Genomic DNA, 19,101 nt, shown 5'->3' on the forward strand with positions numbered 1-19,101 from the left:
TCTTACCCATAATTTGAAGCCCCATTGGTGAGGTTTGCCTCGCATAGACTGCTTAATTCCACTGAATTTCCCCTTGAATGGAATCATCATCTCATCCACAGAGTTGTGCTCTTCGGGTACCACCTGCAGGCATTTCTCTCTGAAACAATCAAGCCATGGTCGGAGTTTCCACAGTTTGTCTTTCTTCATGCTCTCTGGCATTGTCAGGTTGTTGACAAAATGTAATGATGTCAGCAGAGATTGGAACCAGTGACGTGACATCACATCAGAAACGGGTGTACCACGTGTCTGACTCCCAGTACATACGGACACCAGGCATTTGCATCAGGCCCATCATAAGGTACATGACAATCATCTGTTCAATTTCCTTGGTGTTTGTTTTTATAGACGTTCCAGTCTTTTGAAAGCTGTACTGATTAGTGTGTTCTATCAGAGCCTGAATCATGTCTTCTGACACAAACATCTGGAAGTACTCCAGTGGTATGTGGAGGGAAACATCATCACTGGTCTCGTCCAGACCAGAGAAATCAATATTAAGACTGATGAAATCCTTTTTCAGCCAGCGATACCGGTCCCAGGGCATATTCTGTTTAGTTTGTTGGCTTGGTTTGGTTTGGTTGGCTCGATGGCCTCCTCATCATCATCATCAGCTGGACAATCTGTGGGTCTCTGATTTTCTTTGTCCACTTCCTCAACATTTTCAACCACCTCCTCATCACTTGAATCACTGGTGTATGATTCAATGTCAACATCCCTCTCCCCGTTTTGGATAGCATCAATGACATCTTGCACAGTGCAGTACACAACTCTCCTTGCTGGGGTCATTCTGAAATGGATATAATAGTTAGAGTATGTTCAAATATAACTAATTCCAATGCAAATGAGTCCTATTTATGCAATACATTCCACTGAAGTCACACAATACTGTCTGGCTAGCCTAATGTGCTCTCTACTTAACAATCCAAACCCCCAGACCTCATAAATCCCCACTTTCCAAAACATTTGCACTTGTCCCTGAACAACCATTCTCCAAAGCATTCCATGAACAGTATCTGCCTTGTGCAACAAGCAGATATTTGGGCACACAAAGTCCAGATAAAAAAAAAGTTAACTATATTTGACTGCTAACAGAAATAACATTGATTTAGAATTAGTCAAATCTGGTCTAAACTGAAAATTATTACAAATAGCACATTTATAAAGATACATTGAAAATACATTGTATATCTGTAAGTATTCCATCCTATATATGAACATTTGAGACATGTATTGTCTCCATGTAATGTGCAAGGTGCACATGCTATTTTGACTACCATTTTCACCCAATGCTGTAAAGTTACAACAAAGACATAGGCTGAAAATCAAATTTGATGCATGCATTCCACAATAACTTAGAATATGTAGCTCATGTAAATACTAACAAATCACAAAAAAAGTATTTCAGATTTTACTTACTTCAATGTTGATATATCCAGTCGAATGAATCAAGAAGATGTGCTTTCAGGAAAGTTTGCAGGTGAAATGAGTTCAAGGCCTTATGGCCAGACCCATTTACACATTTACTATCCAATGGCATTGTGATGCAAGACAATAGTACCCATTGGCTATGTAAATGTAGGCTTTAAAAAAACAAACATTTGCAAACGTGTTTTTGGAGAGCTAAAAGTGATGTTGTGATTTTACAACAACAGATCTTACAGGGTTAACCGTTGATGTTGTTTCACTATGTGCAGCTGCCGGCAGACAAATGTGTGTATTTGACTCTTATTCCGACTCCCGATCATTACCATGTAACATCACTAGCAACACAGTCCAAAAGTTTTATTCTACTGAAATATTTTCTAGGACAAATAAAAACTTTCCAGGGCATTTAGGTATTTTTCTAATTTTCCATGACTGGAAAACTGCATTGCAAAATTCCAGATTTTCCAGGACGCGTGGGAACCCTGTTTTTTGGCATCATGACAACCCTAGTTTACTGTGGCATCTTTTGGGCAGCAACAATCGTCAATACAACTGCTACACAAGGGTTCAAAATGCACAATGCTATGCATTATAGTCTTTCTTGCAATTGATCAGTAATGACTGCAATGACAAAATAAACTACTTGACTAACACAACACAACAAATATTACTGACACACTTTAATTACAGATTTGCTTTAACTGTCACCAAATTGCAAAAGATTGACTAGAACAAAACAGCGCTTGTTGTAGTACCCATCTTCAATCCTTAAGAGTCTCTTTCTTATATCTGAGAAAACAGGTAGTAGCCATATAAACATAGATAGCATGGTTGCTAAAAGACTGCCAAAGAATCCTACCTATTCTCAGGGTCATCATCATCATCCACCATCTGTGAGGACTCAGCCTTTAATTCAGCCTCATCACCTTGACAAGTACAGATAAGGAAGACACTTTAATCAGCCTTAAGTTCAACAAAAAGAGGCCCAATATTGATGTTATTTTTATGAAACACACAAGTGTGTCCCCATCTAACTTTGTGGGCTTTGTAAAAATCATCTTGTGGAGCGGAGGGGGGGCGCGGCCGATCAGAATTTCGCGCGCCCGGTCCCCAATCGGCCTGATGGGGCGCGCGAGGGATAAAGGCGGCCGGTGACGATGGTTCGAGAGAGAGAGAATTATGGGCATGTCCGTCGTGTGTGTTTGTTTATGTGTTTTGGTTTAAGTTTTCATTAAATTATCATTTATATTGACAAGCCGGTTCTCGCCTCCTCCTTGCCCATCCTTGAGCTATTTTACATTGGTGCCGAAAGCCGGGAAGGAGGAGGGATGCCCGTCGCAGAGTCCTCGACACTGCCGTCCACCCTGGGGAGCGCCGCTGCCATCTTCCGGGTGACGGAGTCGCCCGACCGCCGGATGCGGGGAACGGCCGTCGTCCGCGGGGCAAATGGGGACTGGATAACCCGACTGCCTGGAGCGAGGAGCCGCTGCCGGGGCGAAGGAGTGCCCTGCCGTCCCCGAGACGCGGAGGGGTCGAGGGAGACCGCCGTCCGCGAGGGAGGAGGGAATAATCTCTCCGACCGCCCGGGCGGTAGAGCCGCTGCCAGGGGCGGAGGAGTGTCCCCATTTGCCGCCAGAAAAGCGGAGGCGCGTTCTGCCCGCTGGGGGTCGAAGGTGTCACCGGTTTGCCCGGGGTTGGAGCGGCTGTCGTCCGCCTGAGTGTTGAGGAGTGTTCGAGGACCACGCGACGGTACATCGGAGAACCGGTGAGTGAGTTTTTTCTCTCTCTCCTCTCTCTCTCCCTTTCGCACCGTGTTGGCCTTTTCCCTCGCCTATTTTGTTGTTTGTTTGTTTTTTTCTCCCTCCTCTCCTCCCAGGGTGAGGAAGGCGGGGATGACCACGCGGGACGCAAGATACACCCCGCCCCAGGGATAGGGGGGGGTGTACGTCATGCCGGTGGCACCCCGGCCTGAGATAACGCCGGGAGGAGTGTGGAGCGGAGGGGGGGCGCGGCCGATCAGAATATCGCGCGCCCGGTCCCCAATCGGCCTGATGGGGCGCGCGAGGGATAAAGGCGGCCGGTGACGATGGTTCGAGAGAGAGAGAATTATGGGCATGTCCGTCGTGTGTGTTTGTTTATGTGTTTTGGTTTAAGTTTTCAATAAATTATCATTTATATTGACAAGCCGGTTCTCGCCTCCTCCTTGCCCATCCTTGAGCTATTTTACACATCTGAAAACTCTGGTTAGTGTCTTCATTAAATGAGATTTATTGACATTTTTAAGAAATGACAACTCTAAAGTGGATCCATGTCAATAATAACTAAATACATTATTTAACTGCAACCTTACAAGACTAACATCATCTTGTATTACATTTAAAAAGTCAAAGATGTTATTAGAGTTTGGCAAAATAAAAAGATGTCAGCCTTCTGCCAACATATTTCAAGACACGTCAACATACTCTCTTTGAAAGGGCTTGCAAGCATATTTTACATTTGAATACTACTATATCTATCTATCTATCTATCTATCTATCTATCTATCTATCTATCTATCTATCTATCTATCCCATAATTAACTGCCTGTTCACAGAAAGCATTCATTACATTGTAAGACAATATATGATACAATGAATTTTAATCAGTTACTAAACTGACCTGATGACTGATGGAAACCATCAATACTAGCCATAACGGACTCAAGTATAGGTTTGATCTTCTGCTGATCACCGTCTTCTCCTGAGTTGGCAGCCTGCTGCTCCACCTCCTCTTCATCACTGGAGGAAGACTCATCCTTGGTTTCTGCCTTTTCTTTTTGTGACTTGCGCACCCGTTCAAATGACTTTTTAGGGCCTTTCTGGCCCTCTTTACTGCATTCGTTCTCTTCCTTTTTGACACCTTTGGACCTTTTCTTCCCACTACCAAGTTTGCTCAGGTTCTTCATCTGCTTCTCGAGATCGGAGTTGTGGTTTGAGGAGTCCGACTCCCTCGCCTTCTTTTTTTTGCTGTTCCTTTTCTTTGCTTTTGAGGACTTGTCACTCCGTTCTGAATCCGAGGAGACCTCATTGAGCTTACGCTTGGCTGGTTTCTCAGAAGAGCGGGAAGCTGACCTCCTCTTCTTGCTGCTTTTGCCTGAAGCGATCCCACTGTTTTCTGGCTCACTTTCAGCTGAGCTGGCCTTCAAACCAGCTGTCTGAAGGATTGCAGGAACTTCATCCGAGTCGGAATCACACTGCTCCTCTACTGCGTTGCTGCCCTCTTCTTTTGCCACTGACAACCTCGATTTACGTTTCCTTTTTGCCTCTGGCGACTTGCGTAAGGGAGTGGTCTTCATCCTGGGGGAGCGTCTACTATCCAGACCCTCCTTTGGCGATATGTCACCATCTACATCTTCTGAGGGCGACAGTTCTTTGCTTTTATCTCGCTTTATGGTAATTTTAAGAGGAACCGGTGTCAGCTTGACTACAAGCTTTTTACCCAGTTTAGCAAACCTCTTACTAGACTCCTCGGTATCGGATGCCGACTTCCCGTCGCTGGGTTCGGTAGAGTTGCTTTCATCTTCTTTCTTGACAGCAAGACTCTCAACCATCTCGAAGAGTTCCTCCGGGACAGAAGGTGGTATAGACACAATATCTTTATCAAGAGAAGCTTCACCAACTGGCATGGAGATATCCTCATTGTCAGGAATATCGGCTATATGCTGCTCTTTGGCTTCAATTTCTCCTGACTGGTCCTGGGTTTTGTCCGGTGAGGGAGGAAAGCTCTCCTTCATTTCAATATCAGCTGAATTACTGTCCTCTTGGGTATCCTCTTCTACCAGAGGATTTAAGTCCTCAGAAGTGCAATCAAAACCATCTTCCCTGCCACTGAGAGGGTCATTGTTGTGCGAGTTGATGGCTGTATTATCCGCAGTCTGACTGTCAGGTTGTCTTTGCTCCTCTCCATTCTGAAACTTGAGGCCTTTCGATTCAAATTCCATTTCTAGGGACTCCTCCAAAGCTGTGTGGGCCTTCCTCAGATCAGCCAAAACTGATTTGAAGGCCTTTAAGTGTCTGTAACTTACTGGACTGACTTCATGGCCTGTTGACGTCTGTTGGAGGAACTGTATGAAAGTACGATTCAATCCGTTAGTAGTCTCTATAAGTTTTTTGGTCTTTTTGACTAACTCCTTCGGAACGGTCATCGTCTTATAGGAAAAGGCTAAAGAGCCTGCTCCATCAGTGGAATGATCCTGTCCATTTACAGCCATCCGTTCTTGTTTGCCATGCTTGTGTTTGCGACCTTCACGTTTTGATTTGTCGTTGTCTCCCCTGGGCTTTCTAGAAGATGATTCAAGGTTAAGCAAAACTTTCTCACAGGTTTTAACCAAGTCTTGCAGGGGCTCTGGGCTGCACATGTAGCAATGCCATTTGCTTTCCTCATTCATAATTTCAGACAGTTGTTTTCGTCCAAGGTTGCGTAGAATGCATGTCTTGCAGAAAGCATTGCTACAGTAGTCACAGCAAATAAGATTGCCTCCCTCCGCACACCACCTGGAAAGGAAAAACGTACATGGTGACATCAAATACTGCACAATTTATAAGCAGTGGTAAACCGATATGGGTTTTTAAATGGCCGATGCCAATATCCAGAAAGCAGGGTTGCAAATAGGCCGATACATCACACAATTTAATATAGTAAATAATGTAAACATAAAACTGCTAAAAAAAAATTATACTCTTACTTAGCACTATATTTACTAAATTTCACACAAAACTAACTTTGTAAAAAAAAATAAGATTGTATTTTAACTGATAGATAGCATTTTTTCTGATTAGTCATTTATTTCTGCATGAAGAAATTGTTCATATATTAGACAGACGGAAATAACAGTACACACAGTAGTTCAGCAGCCATGGATGGCATATGTGCATTAGAGTTGCGCAGTTTACCGGTACTAACGAAGAATCGCAATACCAGAAAAATTTAAACAGTACGATATCAATTAGTACGATTAATTTTCATGCGGTGTGTTTAGAATATAAGCGGCTGTTAACATATAAATTAACTCCTCCCGTGAAGCTCAGAGTTTCAGCTGGAGAGTTGCGACAGGATTATCCCTGCATTTATGGGAAGCTTGATATAACTAACCCATCTAAACAGGAAGAACTCAAAAGGTCTGTCAAAATAAAAAAGTCTTGCTTATATGAAAGCTCTCTTCAACTGGATGAGTGAAATTTAAGACAGAAAACTACAACTACAGTTTAAAAATGAAATATTAAAAAAGTAATAAGTAAAAAGGTTGTTTTAATATTATTTGTACGCAATATCACAAAACATTTTGTGAGCAGCCTTGTGCCACAAGTAATCAGATTTTTCATTAATACTGTGAAGCGCTGTTTTGAAGCATTTTATTTGTTCAAAAATGTAAATAAAAAACTTTTTGTAAAAAAAAAAAGAAAAAAAGTATAGATTTTTATTTGATTTAAGCTGTATAAATTTGATTAAACACGATATGATCATAACATTAAATTAAAATATTTAACAAGGAATCCAGAAAAATTAAGACTGAAAATGCATAATTTGTATCTGTGTGCTACTTTATGCAGTTCTTTTAATGAAGTCGTTTTCTGTGTAATTTCATAAAAAATCTGAAGCCTTTTAGTTGTTAATTATAATATCAATACCGAGGTAGCAGGGCTGGTTTCGTACCAAAGCCAAAATTTTGGTATCGGAGCAACCCTAATGTGCATTAGTAATCGCATTTTCTCACAAAAGACAGAATCAAACCAATTGTACATACAGTACACAGTGAATACGACATTTACTCAAAGCGCACGTGAAGCGCTTTTACTTTGAAGTTGCACTCACGAGCTTGTGCAGATCCACTGAGAGCAGCATCAATCTACTGAGAGTTTAAATGCCGTGGATCGCCTGCTTGGATTATCACGGCTGACCGCCATGATTTGTGCATTATTAGAGGAACTTTTGATCCTAATCCAGAAGTTTTGATTCTGGCTGTATTTGCCATTATAGAAAGATATTAAATGAGCGCTCGACAAGAAAACGCTTGATTTTCGTGAATTACATCCATTTCAACAGGATATCTGCAGACGATAAGGTTTTTTTTATATTTGCCTTTTTATCATTAGACAAGAAAGTTAAAAAAGTTACAGTGAACCGCTGAGGAGAGGCTGATCAAAACTGCTTTACAGGAACAAATAAGAGCACTGCACAGGATGCTGGATTTGCCCAATTTTTGTGAGGTTTGTTTATTACATCAGTTTAAACAAGGTATCCGCAGATGGTATAAAGCATTAGTTTTATTAATATTTGCCTTTTTAATTATTAGACAAGACCGTTAGAAGAAACAGGAAACTGTTGAGGAGAGAGAGGGAGAAGGAAACAGGTGAGCACTTTAAAATTTCGAGCTCAAATGCATCTATCGCAGCTTTGATATGCGGACCGCATACGAGACTGTGTTACACACTATTGTTGTAGTAACACGATGGCACATAACTAAATGAACTGTGATTGGTCATTTATATGTCTCAGACGGCTCCTTCACAAGCAAGCAGGTGATTCTCAGCACCCTCGCAGCCTTAATAAACTAATCGGCCAACAGGGAAAAATTATTTATCGATTTATCGGCCTTTGCGATATATCGGTCGACCACTAATTATAAGCTTATTTGTTTGATTTATGAATGCTATTTAAAGGTTGCAGTGCATTTGAAGCCACAGATAAAGGGGTAGTTGACATAACATGTCTAATGTTAATAACTTTTATTTTAGCTTTTAAATGTAGGTTAAATTAACATATATGGGCGTTTCTTCAACTTCTAGCATGTTTAGCACTGCAAACGTCTAGAAAGCAAAGTCTTTTTGAAACAGTGCAAGTACACTGACCACGTGACATTGATGTCCGCAGTTAAACAAAATAACAGCGTGATTGGAAATTATGCCTAATAAACATATTCTGCTCATGTGTGATATTTACATAGATTTTTCTTGGTTTTCATGCTATTCACTGACACTAGTTGACTTGGTTAACAAGTACACCAACTTTTGAAAAAAACTTTATTATGGGCAAAATTGTTTGGTGTTGAAAAATACGTCATTTTTGAGAAATTGATAGAAATAATTTTTGCATACTAAACATTGAAATAGTTTATTTTTCTCATTGTTTAGATTATGATCGCTTTAAACATGTACTAATTTGTATTTTCATAGTTTAATATTGAATGTCTGGGTCCAGGATGAGGCTAAAACATAAAAATCTACACATAAAAGGCATCTGAAAAGTGCCAAAAATTATAGGAGGTCATAAAAACTGCCTAAATATTAATTCTAGAAGAATTGGAGAATCATGTTTGAAATACTTTCAGACGAATTATAGCATGTCACACCACAGGATACTGAAACTATTTAAAATTGTCCAAAACATTATAATATATAGATCTATAGGAAGTGATTCTATACAGTTACCGTAATAGTTCAAATTTCACCTTATGTAGGAAACATACAAAGAGCGATCAAAAGTTATCTTTTTGTGGAAAAAATGAAAATGCACCAACCTGCACTGTTCATCCATGCCATCTTCATCCTTATTGATATCATCGCTCATGTAATATTTGAAACATGACTAGAAGAAGAAGCCACATGTTAATACAAGTGATACACTTCCAGTAATATTTGCTTTTAAGCTTTTGGTCAGCTCTGTACCTTGCAGATCAGAACATGCAGTGCAGGATGCTGGAAGATGGAATCTCTCTGAAAATGATTCACTTGCTGTCCACATGCTGAGCAATTAAAAATATCCTTGAGGTGCTCATCTGTGAAAGATTGAATAAAAATAAAATGAACTGGTTACAAATTAATGAAGATAAGAATCAGTAATATTACAACACTAAGATTCCTTATAGATATTTCAGTTTCAGTCCACCTCACATAGGGCACGTAATCCCATTCAATGCACAAACTCTGTCATTTATGGTAGTGACAACAGAATTACTCCTGAAAAATGTGTAATAGGTAAAGAATTCAAGTCACTATTTTGGACATGCAAAATCTAAGTAATGCTTAAAAAAAACTAAGAACTTGTCTTGACTCACTTGCATATTTTGATACAGTCCCACCCACCCTGGGGTCTCGGGGTAACCCATAAATTACAGTCCAAAGAGAGCATGTTGTTTAAGTTAAAGGTCAACCGATAATTGATTTTTGCCAATAACTAAGGTGGTGGAAGTCACCATTAACCAATTTATCGGCAATTCATTGGAGAATTTTCATTTTTGGGTGAACTATGCCTGTAGAACCAAGATGTTCTAAATGTATCCTTCAGCACCTGCCATAGAAAAATAATTATATATTTTTTTAATTATTGCCAACTATTGGTATAGATTTTTTTCCATTAACTGATAGTTCGGCACTGATTAAACAGACCTTGAGATGATCTACGGTCAACAAAACCATACTTACCAGGACGTTTCCTTGTACCTTCCTCTTTGTTTTTATTTGATCTTCTGCTACGGAATTCCGGACCTCTGAATTCATCTTTAGTTTCATTATCAACTGGTTCTGGCTTCACCATCACTGTGCCTGCAAAAAGGGAAGCCAAGATGTTCAGAATGCCTCAAAAACTATATGCTTCAAGTAGCTTAATGCTGAAGTGTGTAATTACAGTGGTGGCAGCAACATCAAGCAGAATTGCCAAAATTATCACTGTTTTTAAACAGATTCCAAAGAAACCCCTTATCGTCCATTGGGTGTACCAACAGATAGTTCCGCCCCAAAACTCACGCCATTGGTTATACCAACAGAGTACCGCCCCAAACTCACGCCATTGGTTGTACTAACAGATGGTTCCACCCCAAACTCACGCCATTGGTTGTACTAACAGATAGTTCCGCCCCAAACTCACGCCATTGGTTGTACTAACAGATAGTTCCGCCCCAAACACACGCCATTGGTTGTACTAACAGATAGTTCCGCCCCAAACTCACGCCATTGGTTGTACCAACAGATAGTTCCGCCCCAAACACACGCCATTGGTTGTACCAACAGATAGTTCCGCCCCAAACACACGCCATTGGTTGTACCAACAGATAGTTCCGCCCCAAACACACGCCATTGGTTGTACCAACAGATAGTTCCGCCCCAAACTCACACCATTGGTTTTACCAACAGATAGTACCGCCCCAAACTCACGCCATTGGTTGTACCAACAGATAGTTCCACCCCAAACTCACGATATTGGTTGCACCAACAGATAGTTCCACCCCAAACGCACACCATTGGTTGTACCAACTAATAGTTCCGCCCCAAACTCATGCCATTGGTTGACAATAACTTACTGGGTAAGGCTGGACGAGGCACTCAAACTGTGTGTGACGAATGTTTTGAAATCACCACAATTTTACACTTTCAGGTGAAATCAACCTATAAATGGCATACTTACATTTGATTCTGCATATTAATTTGGGATGCAAAAATATAGCAAAAAAACACATTATCTTAAAAAAAGTCACAAAAAAGGATTTACCTTGTGGAAGCTTGCTGATATCCAAATTAGTCTGCGTGCTGTCATCTGCCACGCAATGTTCACCTCCACTTTCATTAGCACACTCGGAGTCATTGATGGCTGTGTGCTTGGTCACAATAGAAGGTTTTCTGATATTTACAAAAGAGGGGAATTATTTTTTTTATAATCCTCACCCCAAAATTATTCTATTTCATCCATCACAGTTACCAACTTAAAATTGCATCTCAATCATGCACTGGGTTATAGTTAACAAAGAGTGAAACCCAACCTTTTTGAGCGTGAAGATGAGGGCTTAGTCATTTCTGAGGAGCAACCAGGCTGAAGAAAATATAAATACGTTTCACTAATGTTGCAATAAGTGTAATGCAGGTAACATCAGCATTAGAATTGAAAGGCAGCCATAAATGCCCCAGCACACTCACGCCGAAGTTGTTCGAAACTTGAGCAATGACATTCTGCCAGCGAACATTCAAACACTAGCCACAACGCTGGGGGATGCGTTTAGAGGACGTTCAGACTACATGTTCAACATCAACTAATATGACATTAAAATGTGTTAACAATGACTATATGACTCATTCTATGAGTAAAATTCTCACGAGATTAGTAAAAGAATCTGTTTTATCTACTGATTGACGATTTCAAGTAATATATATGCTGAAGATAATGTGTCATTTGTAATGTTTACCTTTTGCATTCATGTTGCTACTGCACCAACACGCTATACTTGGCCATTATATTCGCCGACTACACTCGGTTTTTGTGTTCTATGATGACACTGATACTACATGTTCATTCTTCCATTTCATAGAAAGTGTGCAGGGGCCTTTATGGTAAACTGCAAACACAGATGAAAAACAAAAACGGGCTTTGTAGTCCATTAGCCTACCTCATTCATTGTGTTATCTGAGATGTTTAAGTCATTGGTGGCCATTTTACCTGCAAAATGGAAAAAGATAAAAATGACACTATAGGAATGTGTGTGTGGGGGGGCAATGCAAATATTAAAAAAGAATAAATTGACTTGTTTTGATGTAGCACTACTACTTCAGAAAACTTAAATATGGTAAACACGATTTTCACTGTTAATGGTGAATTATCAAAAAATGCCAAATGATCAAACCTTATTGGTCTCATGTTAGTATTATCTTTACCATTGGAAGTCTCATCAACTTGTGATTCAAAGCTTTCGTCTTCTGGAGATTGACCCAAGAACTCATGAAGTTTAGTCACTAGTGTGTTCAGCTTACTGGACCTGAAAGAAACACAATATAGATAACACAACAGATTGACTCTTAATTGCTTGGGCCTATTTTTCATTTCTGATTAAAAACGATTTAGGCCACAGGTGGTGTCGTGGAATAATGAAGTCTTTTCTCTCTTTGCAAGAAAACTTTAGAAGGAGTTCCAGATGTCAAAGATTAGACTTTATTGAACTAAGCAACAAAGCCGAGATGCCAGCTGATCATCTAACTATCCCGTTCCAAACTCCTATTTATCATCTTTTAGCCAATAAGCATACACTTCTGCTATCTTAGCCAACAGGCGTGCATCCCCACCTTATCGGTTTGCCACAATTATGGCACTTTACCACTGAACATTACAAGTTGACACTACTCTCTTTACTTTTCTGAGCTTGCTTTTCCACTGCAATTTAGTGCCGCCAAAACGTGGGTGGGATTATAGGCTGATCGTCATAGTTGTGCCACCTCTACTGCCATGACATCATCTTAAATGTGACACAAAACCATCAATAACATGACAGCTAGCTGCTAGCTCATTGTGCTGCATAAAGCAGTTGTTGCATGGTTAAATAGGCCTGGTTGTTTTAGAAGCAAGCTTTCCAGTAGCTGGTAAACTAAATGAAGTGACGCTTTCAAGCAGAGTATAGAGTTAACGTACCATCCTCCATCATGGACTCAAGCCGTGGCCGAGTCCAAGGCACTATCCCTCCCATTGCTCACTGGTCTAGATAGCATCCATTTGGTCAAACCACTTCCACTTTATAGTTTTTTTTTTACTTTTCCCTACACTGTTGGTAGGTCCGGTGGTAGCCGTGTCTCAGCTGTGCGACCTACAGCTGAGACACTTCATGAAAGACTTTATCGTTTCGCTCGTCACTAACGAGAGGAACGTCTGCACCTCATTTATTGACCATGGCGTGGTTAAGCGCACAGTCATTTCCTTTTACAATTTGAAAGTCACTGTAGCTAACTTCAAAACAAGCGGGTTGATGTCCCGTCTCGCAAATCCAGTGATGCTGGTAGTGACGATTCTCTCTGACCAATCAGTGATCTGGAGGGCTTTGACGTCACATTTAGTATGGCTCAGCTCGCTTGGAACCTCGACCGAGGTGATACTAAAAAAAGTACCAGGTACCATTCACAGTGGAAAACCCCCAAAATGTGAGCAGAGTTGTGTCTAATTATTAGTGGAATCCTGGCGACTAGTCTATTTATTTATTTATTTTTTAAAGAACATTTAATCCCTTTAAAGTAAAAGTAGTTTGACTAATGATTGTACCATCCAGTGATTGAGGAATGCTTTCTCCACTGTGCACCATTCTGTATAATATTGCTGAGGTAAGATAAGACTTTCAGGGTTTCCAAGCATAGTCACGTAGGCTACGCAGCCTTAATTTTTCCTGGTTTACATAATGCCCAGGCTACTCTACAAATATCTTTTATGTTTAATAAAAATATACTATTGTGGGTCATAACAATATTATAGGGCACAACACTCAGGTTCAAAAAGTAAAAATCCCATTCATTGTCTCTATAGTGGAACTGATTATTAACTACTGCCCTTCCTCAGAGGTTGTAATCAATGGTATATTCTTCTGAAGCAATCAGTCCACATTATTTCCTATTATTATTTTTTTTAAATCTTGTTTATTAGTGGAATTTCTGGTGAAGAACTAAACTACCCATGATCGCGACAAAAAAAAATAAACACCAATCAGAGAACTGCAGAAAGCAATGCACACCAAAAGAGCTCTGCATCGACCGCCCTATTCTGTGGCGCACTGTGAATGACGCAATCAAGTCTTCCTTCATACAATCTCAAACTACTTGGCCTATATGTGTGCATATATCAGAATTAAAGTATCTTGTTCATAACTTATAATCAGTCATTTTACATTTTGACTTGTTTTTTTTTTTTACTTTATTCACATTGCTTCATGGGATTGTAGTGCAGTCCCTCATAAATAACACTCAGTACGCAGTCTTGTACCTTTATCTTTTTGTCCAGCATTCACATCCTTTTTTTTTTTTTTTTTTTTTTGCATCATTTAAAATTCCAGAACCAGGACAGCCAAACACCTTTTGAACAATGACCTTTCCAGTCATTTGTGATTACAGGATGATTAAAAAATAATAATAATAATAAAAAAAAACATTAAATAGTTATTGTTCTCACAAATTGACATTTTAGACACTTTTTCAAAAAATTATAAATAAAAGTGTATAGGCCTATTTGCTAGAGAATCTTTTATGCCTTAAGATTTTATTCTAGGCCTGGATATCACACTGTTAAAATTACCTTGTGTTTTCAGGTTGACCGTGGGAAACCCAATAACAGAAACTTACAAACGAAAAGAAAAATTAAATCATGTATAATTTAAAAACTAGTTTTTAATAAGTCCTTTTTTTCCTCAAACTAAGCAAACCAGCCAAAAAAAAAAAAATAATTTTTAAATCTACAAAAACGATTAAATATGTGTGTTTTCTGTAGCAGTCGACCGTTGATTGACATGTGGCGTCATCAATCTGCTATTAGCTCGCAGTTCACGCGACTGACTGCGTGCTACACAACAGCCGGTATCAGGAAGGTGCACGCTGATCAGACCTACTTTATAAACAAACCAATCAGTTCATGCCTGTTTCTAGGCATGTCACCTTAAAATGGGGGAAATTTAATCATAATTAAAAACAACAACAAAACAAATGCTTACTAATTGATCACTGTACTTGGCTGTGATACGCAAACGTTTTTAAACTTCTTTGACAGTTTGTTTTCTTTCGGTGCATCATGTGTTTATTTTGACAGCAAAGCACAGTGGAAAACACAAGGACGATGCATAAATCCCCATGCATATTAATACACCCATTTTGAACGAAGTACTGAAAATATATATATATATTTTAAAAAAAAGGCCTAGATGAAACAAGACCAATAGTGTATTCATGCTTCGGGTAAATAATGAAACTGCTTGTAAAAGAAACGCAGAACATTTCGCTAGCAATACAACAACAGCCATAAAAAGAGCTGATATCAACCTGCTAGTTTTCTAGCACAGATATGACAAAAGTATTAAGAACCCGGCTACATCCTTAGTAACAACACACCTACCATAGGATCTCGGTGATCACTTCACGCGCAGGTCCGTGACATGTTGTGCAAGCTTGACGCCATGTGGAAAGGTGTTTTATGCATGCAATCCGTTCCGTTTTATGTGACAATAGGGTAAATACTGTTTTCATGCCAATCAGGACAGACAAAGCGAGAGCGCCATCTTGCCGGATGGCTGGAGACGCGCTAAAATGGCGCACGCGATTCTCACCTCGTGAGCTCGAGCTCTGAATGCACTGCACGCGAATATACAACCACGATCTATCGCATCTTCTTCATATGACATACAAAGATCTTATATAACGCACATGAGAATGCATGCATTTAACGTAGAGAAAGTGGTGACAATGACAATAATTAGGGCATGAGTTCAATACTGGCGTGTACTATAATAATTGTGAGTAAAAAAAAAAATCACGCCTTTAGTCTAAATAATCTCATGAATTTACCCAACACACATGACATTGCATTTTACGCACGATCAATATCTGTCTATCTGCACTTCAGGCATACTCAGTTCATGCATGTGGAGGGGAGATTATTCTGTTCTCCGGTAAATTCCATCTCTGATAACACTGCAGCATCAGACGCATTATCAACAGTAACATACCTGCAGATATCAGTGGTCATTTCTTCCCCTTTAGATACATGCAAGTTCTTCTAAAACATAAGGGTTTCAAAATATGATATATACAAAATATTCCCAGATCCAGACTAAAAGAGCCTGTTGATGTTAAACAATGCCAGGATCCATGTTACTGTAGCGCTTCTTGCAGCTGATTGGATCATTCCTTCCCAAAAGCGAAAACCAGGAAGATAAACTCACTTTGCATTTGTTCTCTGTGTACGAAACCTCTGTTCCCTGAGACGAAGGGAACGAGACATTGCGTAGTAACGCATATGGGCAATATCTTCTTTGACCTCAATGCAACCTCTCTACAATAATGCCAATATTCTTTATTTCCCCTCCCCTTTTTCTCCCCAATTTGGAATGCCCAATTCCGAACACGTGACTCCAGGGATGGTAGTCAGCATCTTTACTCGCTGAGCTACCCAGGCCACCCCCAAATAACTTTAAAAATATTACAATACAATACAATTAAATATTCTAATATTGGCTATGGTGTTTGAGCCTTGCCTGTTTTGGAACGAAACTGTCCGCTATAAAAACAGGTGCACAAACACCATTTCCTCAGTATTTGTGACTGAGAACAAGGAGTGCATCGCTCGTACCTCAAGAACTCTGAGTCTTGTAGTGCGGCTAGCATTCGCAATGTCTCGTTCCCTTCGTCTCAGTGAACCAAGGTTACATATGTAATCGAGATGTTCCCTTCGTCTCAGTGAACCGAGGTTACATACATAATCGGGATGTTGCCTTACGACTCAGTACACTCGACAATGTGTATAGGGAACAGAATCCCATCATGCTGCACTACACAACATAACTTCCCAGAGAGGAAGCATGACACCGTAGTCTTGTGGGACGGCAACCAACATGAGTATGCTGCAGTGAATGATCCTCGTTTTGGCCAGGAGGGGAGCACTAATAACAATATATGAACTATAGTCATATCGTATGAGTTAACTCCTTATGAACCCAGTTGGGAAGGGAGTTTATATATATATTATAACCATGTTAGATCGTTTTTTTGCACCCATTCTGAAATACCCATTAGGGCTCGCCAAGCATCAGCGTAATGGGACAGAGGTTAATTTGGTTTGTAACTATATATGATGCAACGCTCACTATAGGGAAGCATAATGCGTGTCCTTTGAAGAGGAAAAGTAATTTTTTCGAGCAGATACGGAGGGAACCGCATGCTCTGCTTTCCGCTTCAAAGGGTTGTGCCCGTCAGGAGCACTTTTGCTGTACGTGATGATACGCAGCCGTATGGGGGTTTTAGTCGGGCGCTGGCTCAAAACAGAGCCAGGGTGAACCGGCTGTGATACAGTATACTCCGTTTGGGCATAAAGTATCTCTGAGTCATGACGTAACGCTCAGCAAACTTTATTCACAGAGTTGCCAAAAAGGCCGACTGGAGACACTGGAGCATCCAAAAGAGTGGCTTTTTCCATATCACTAATTTCTGTGAGGGTCAGCCATATGTCAATCCAGAACTGCCAGGTTCAACCTGGACCATGGACTTGCCGATGGCCTATGCAGTGACTTTCGTGGTATGCAGCGCTAACGGTCTGTAGCGGTGCAGAGCTTTTTGAATGTCTCTGGATCGAAGTCGTGCTTATCCATTTGCCTGAGGAGCTTGGCTTGAAATACCTGGAGCACCATCATTGCATGGAGTGCTGATCCATCTTGTCCTGCTGCTGGGTAAGCTTTTCCCGCCAGTGCGAACATTTTTCGACAAGGTTTGGAAGGATGTATGTGGCGTGATTTCCATGCCCTGTTACTCGCTATGCAGAGGTGTGCCGCTACCTCCTCTTCTACATGGGGTAATTGGGCATAACTGTTTTCTTCCCCGTGATCCACATTAAAGAGGATGTTGACACTGCACAAGCGTGACTTAGATTATTCGTTATAAACTTCAGGAAGAATGGGGCAGATTTGCTGGATGCTGCCCTTTGTTGGCGTTCGGACTGCAGGAACCATCATTCATAGAGGCGAGACTGTTCAGCTTCCTCTGGGGGAGACCACTCAAGTTGAAGCTCTTCAACCGCCCTCGTAAGGACGCGGAGCATCTCCGTCAGTGGCGCGTATGCGTACCTCTCCCTCGCTAGGGGGAGGGGAGGCAGCATCATCCACTGACCACTCGCCTGATGCAGCGAGAGACAGGACTTTGTTATTATTATCTCCAGCATCAGAACCGCTGCATGAGACGAGGCCGCCCGCTCTTTCAGAAGGTCAGAGCTTGTCTCGCACATGGCGTATTGAAAAACATGAGCTTAGGGGAGATTGAGGAGTTCGTGGGGCATGTGCCGCCATGAGGACCACCTCAACATCATTCTGCTCAACCTCGTGGCACTGCTGTCACCTCCTCATGTATCACAGAAGAGGCAGGTGGGAGGGCGCGTGTGGCTGAATTGTCCCTTAGAACGAGGGTTATTCATGAGCAAAATCATCTTGAGAATTTTGCCCTCACAGTGAGGACAGTCTGTCTACATGAGAGCTGACTTTGCGTTGGTGCGGGCCAGACAGTAAACGCAGCTCTCATGCTGATCTGACTGTGGGATATGCCTCTCGAACAAGAAAAACTTACGGAATGACATCTTTAAAAAGACGTGAACACGTAAGTAACTCTTTTAGATATATAAATTAATATATATGAATATTTATCACACATTATACAATACACAATAGCTTTGTAAGGATACACAAACCCTGCAGAAGCGCTGAGGGGAATCAGGATGCTGAGGCCCGTTCACCAGCGAAGCATCAATCTGTGAGGCGGTGTGATGTTCGCCGGAGCACTGCAGGGGAGCGGAAAGTCTTCCCGCGAAGATTCCGCCCGCTGACTCGTGTATAATGACAGCGAAGATAGAGGGCTTCTAGACAAAAGATGATCGCTGTCTTGAAGAAATTCTGAGGAAATTGTGTTTGTTCACCTGTTTCTATAGCGGACAGATTTGCGCCAAAACAGGCAGGGCCCAAACACCATAGCCAATATTACAATATTGGTGTTATTGTAGAATAGGTTTCAACTAGATCGTAAAAGAAGGTATTTCCCAAATGCGTTGCTATGCAATGTCGAGTGTACTGAGTCGTAAGCTGTGTTATCAGGTTATTTTTGCTAATTGTAATCAACATGC

At 40.9% G+C, this 19,101-nt stretch overlaps 1 protein-coding gene across 4 annotated transcripts in view; it reads right to left on the bottom strand.

Moving 5' to 3' along the window:
- The window catches only part of LOC127617214 (transcriptional regulator ATRX-like), a 61,006-nt gene extending 44,752 nt beyond the window's left edge, over nucleotides 1-16,254 (bottom strand). Inside the window, exons 1-10 of one of the 4 annotated variants that reach the window (XM_052089146.1) lie at nucleotides 16,166-16,254; nucleotides 12,141-12,241; nucleotides 11,876-11,925; nucleotides 11,255-11,304; nucleotides 10,987-11,114; nucleotides 9,924-10,043; nucleotides 9,168-9,277; nucleotides 9,020-9,087; nucleotides 4,123-5,996; nucleotides 2,324-2,390 (exon numbers count right to left, since the gene is read on the bottom strand). In XM_052089146.1, the coding sequence (XP_051945106.1) occupies nucleotides 2,324-2,390; nucleotides 4,123-5,996; nucleotides 9,020-9,087; nucleotides 9,168-9,277; nucleotides 9,924-10,043; nucleotides 10,987-11,114; nucleotides 11,255-11,304; nucleotides 11,876-11,925; nucleotides 12,141-12,241; nucleotides 16,166-16,239 (2,642 nt within the window). In that variant the 5' untranslated portion in view covers nucleotides 16,240-16,254. Of the gene's footprint in view, nucleotides 1-2,323; nucleotides 2,391-4,122; nucleotides 5,997-9,019; nucleotides 9,088-9,167; nucleotides 9,278-9,923; nucleotides 10,044-10,986; nucleotides 11,115-11,254; nucleotides 11,305-11,875; nucleotides 11,926-12,109; nucleotides 12,242-15,339; nucleotides 15,502-15,949; nucleotides 16,095-16,165 lie in introns of those variants that run through there. The other 3 variants (XM_052089147.1, XM_052089145.1, XM_052089148.1) reach the window with 3 other exon arrangements.
- Between the last annotated feature and the right edge of the window lie 2,847 nt (nucleotides 16,255-19,101).

Source organism: Xyrauchen texanus, chromosome 23, assembly GCF_025860055.1.
Source record: "Xyrauchen texanus isolate HMW12.3.18 chromosome 23, RBS_HiC_50CHRs, whole genome shotgun sequence".
In the NCBI taxonomy this organism is placed as follows: domain Eukaryota; kingdom Metazoa; phylum Chordata; class Actinopteri; order Cypriniformes; family Catostomidae; genus Xyrauchen; species Xyrauchen texanus.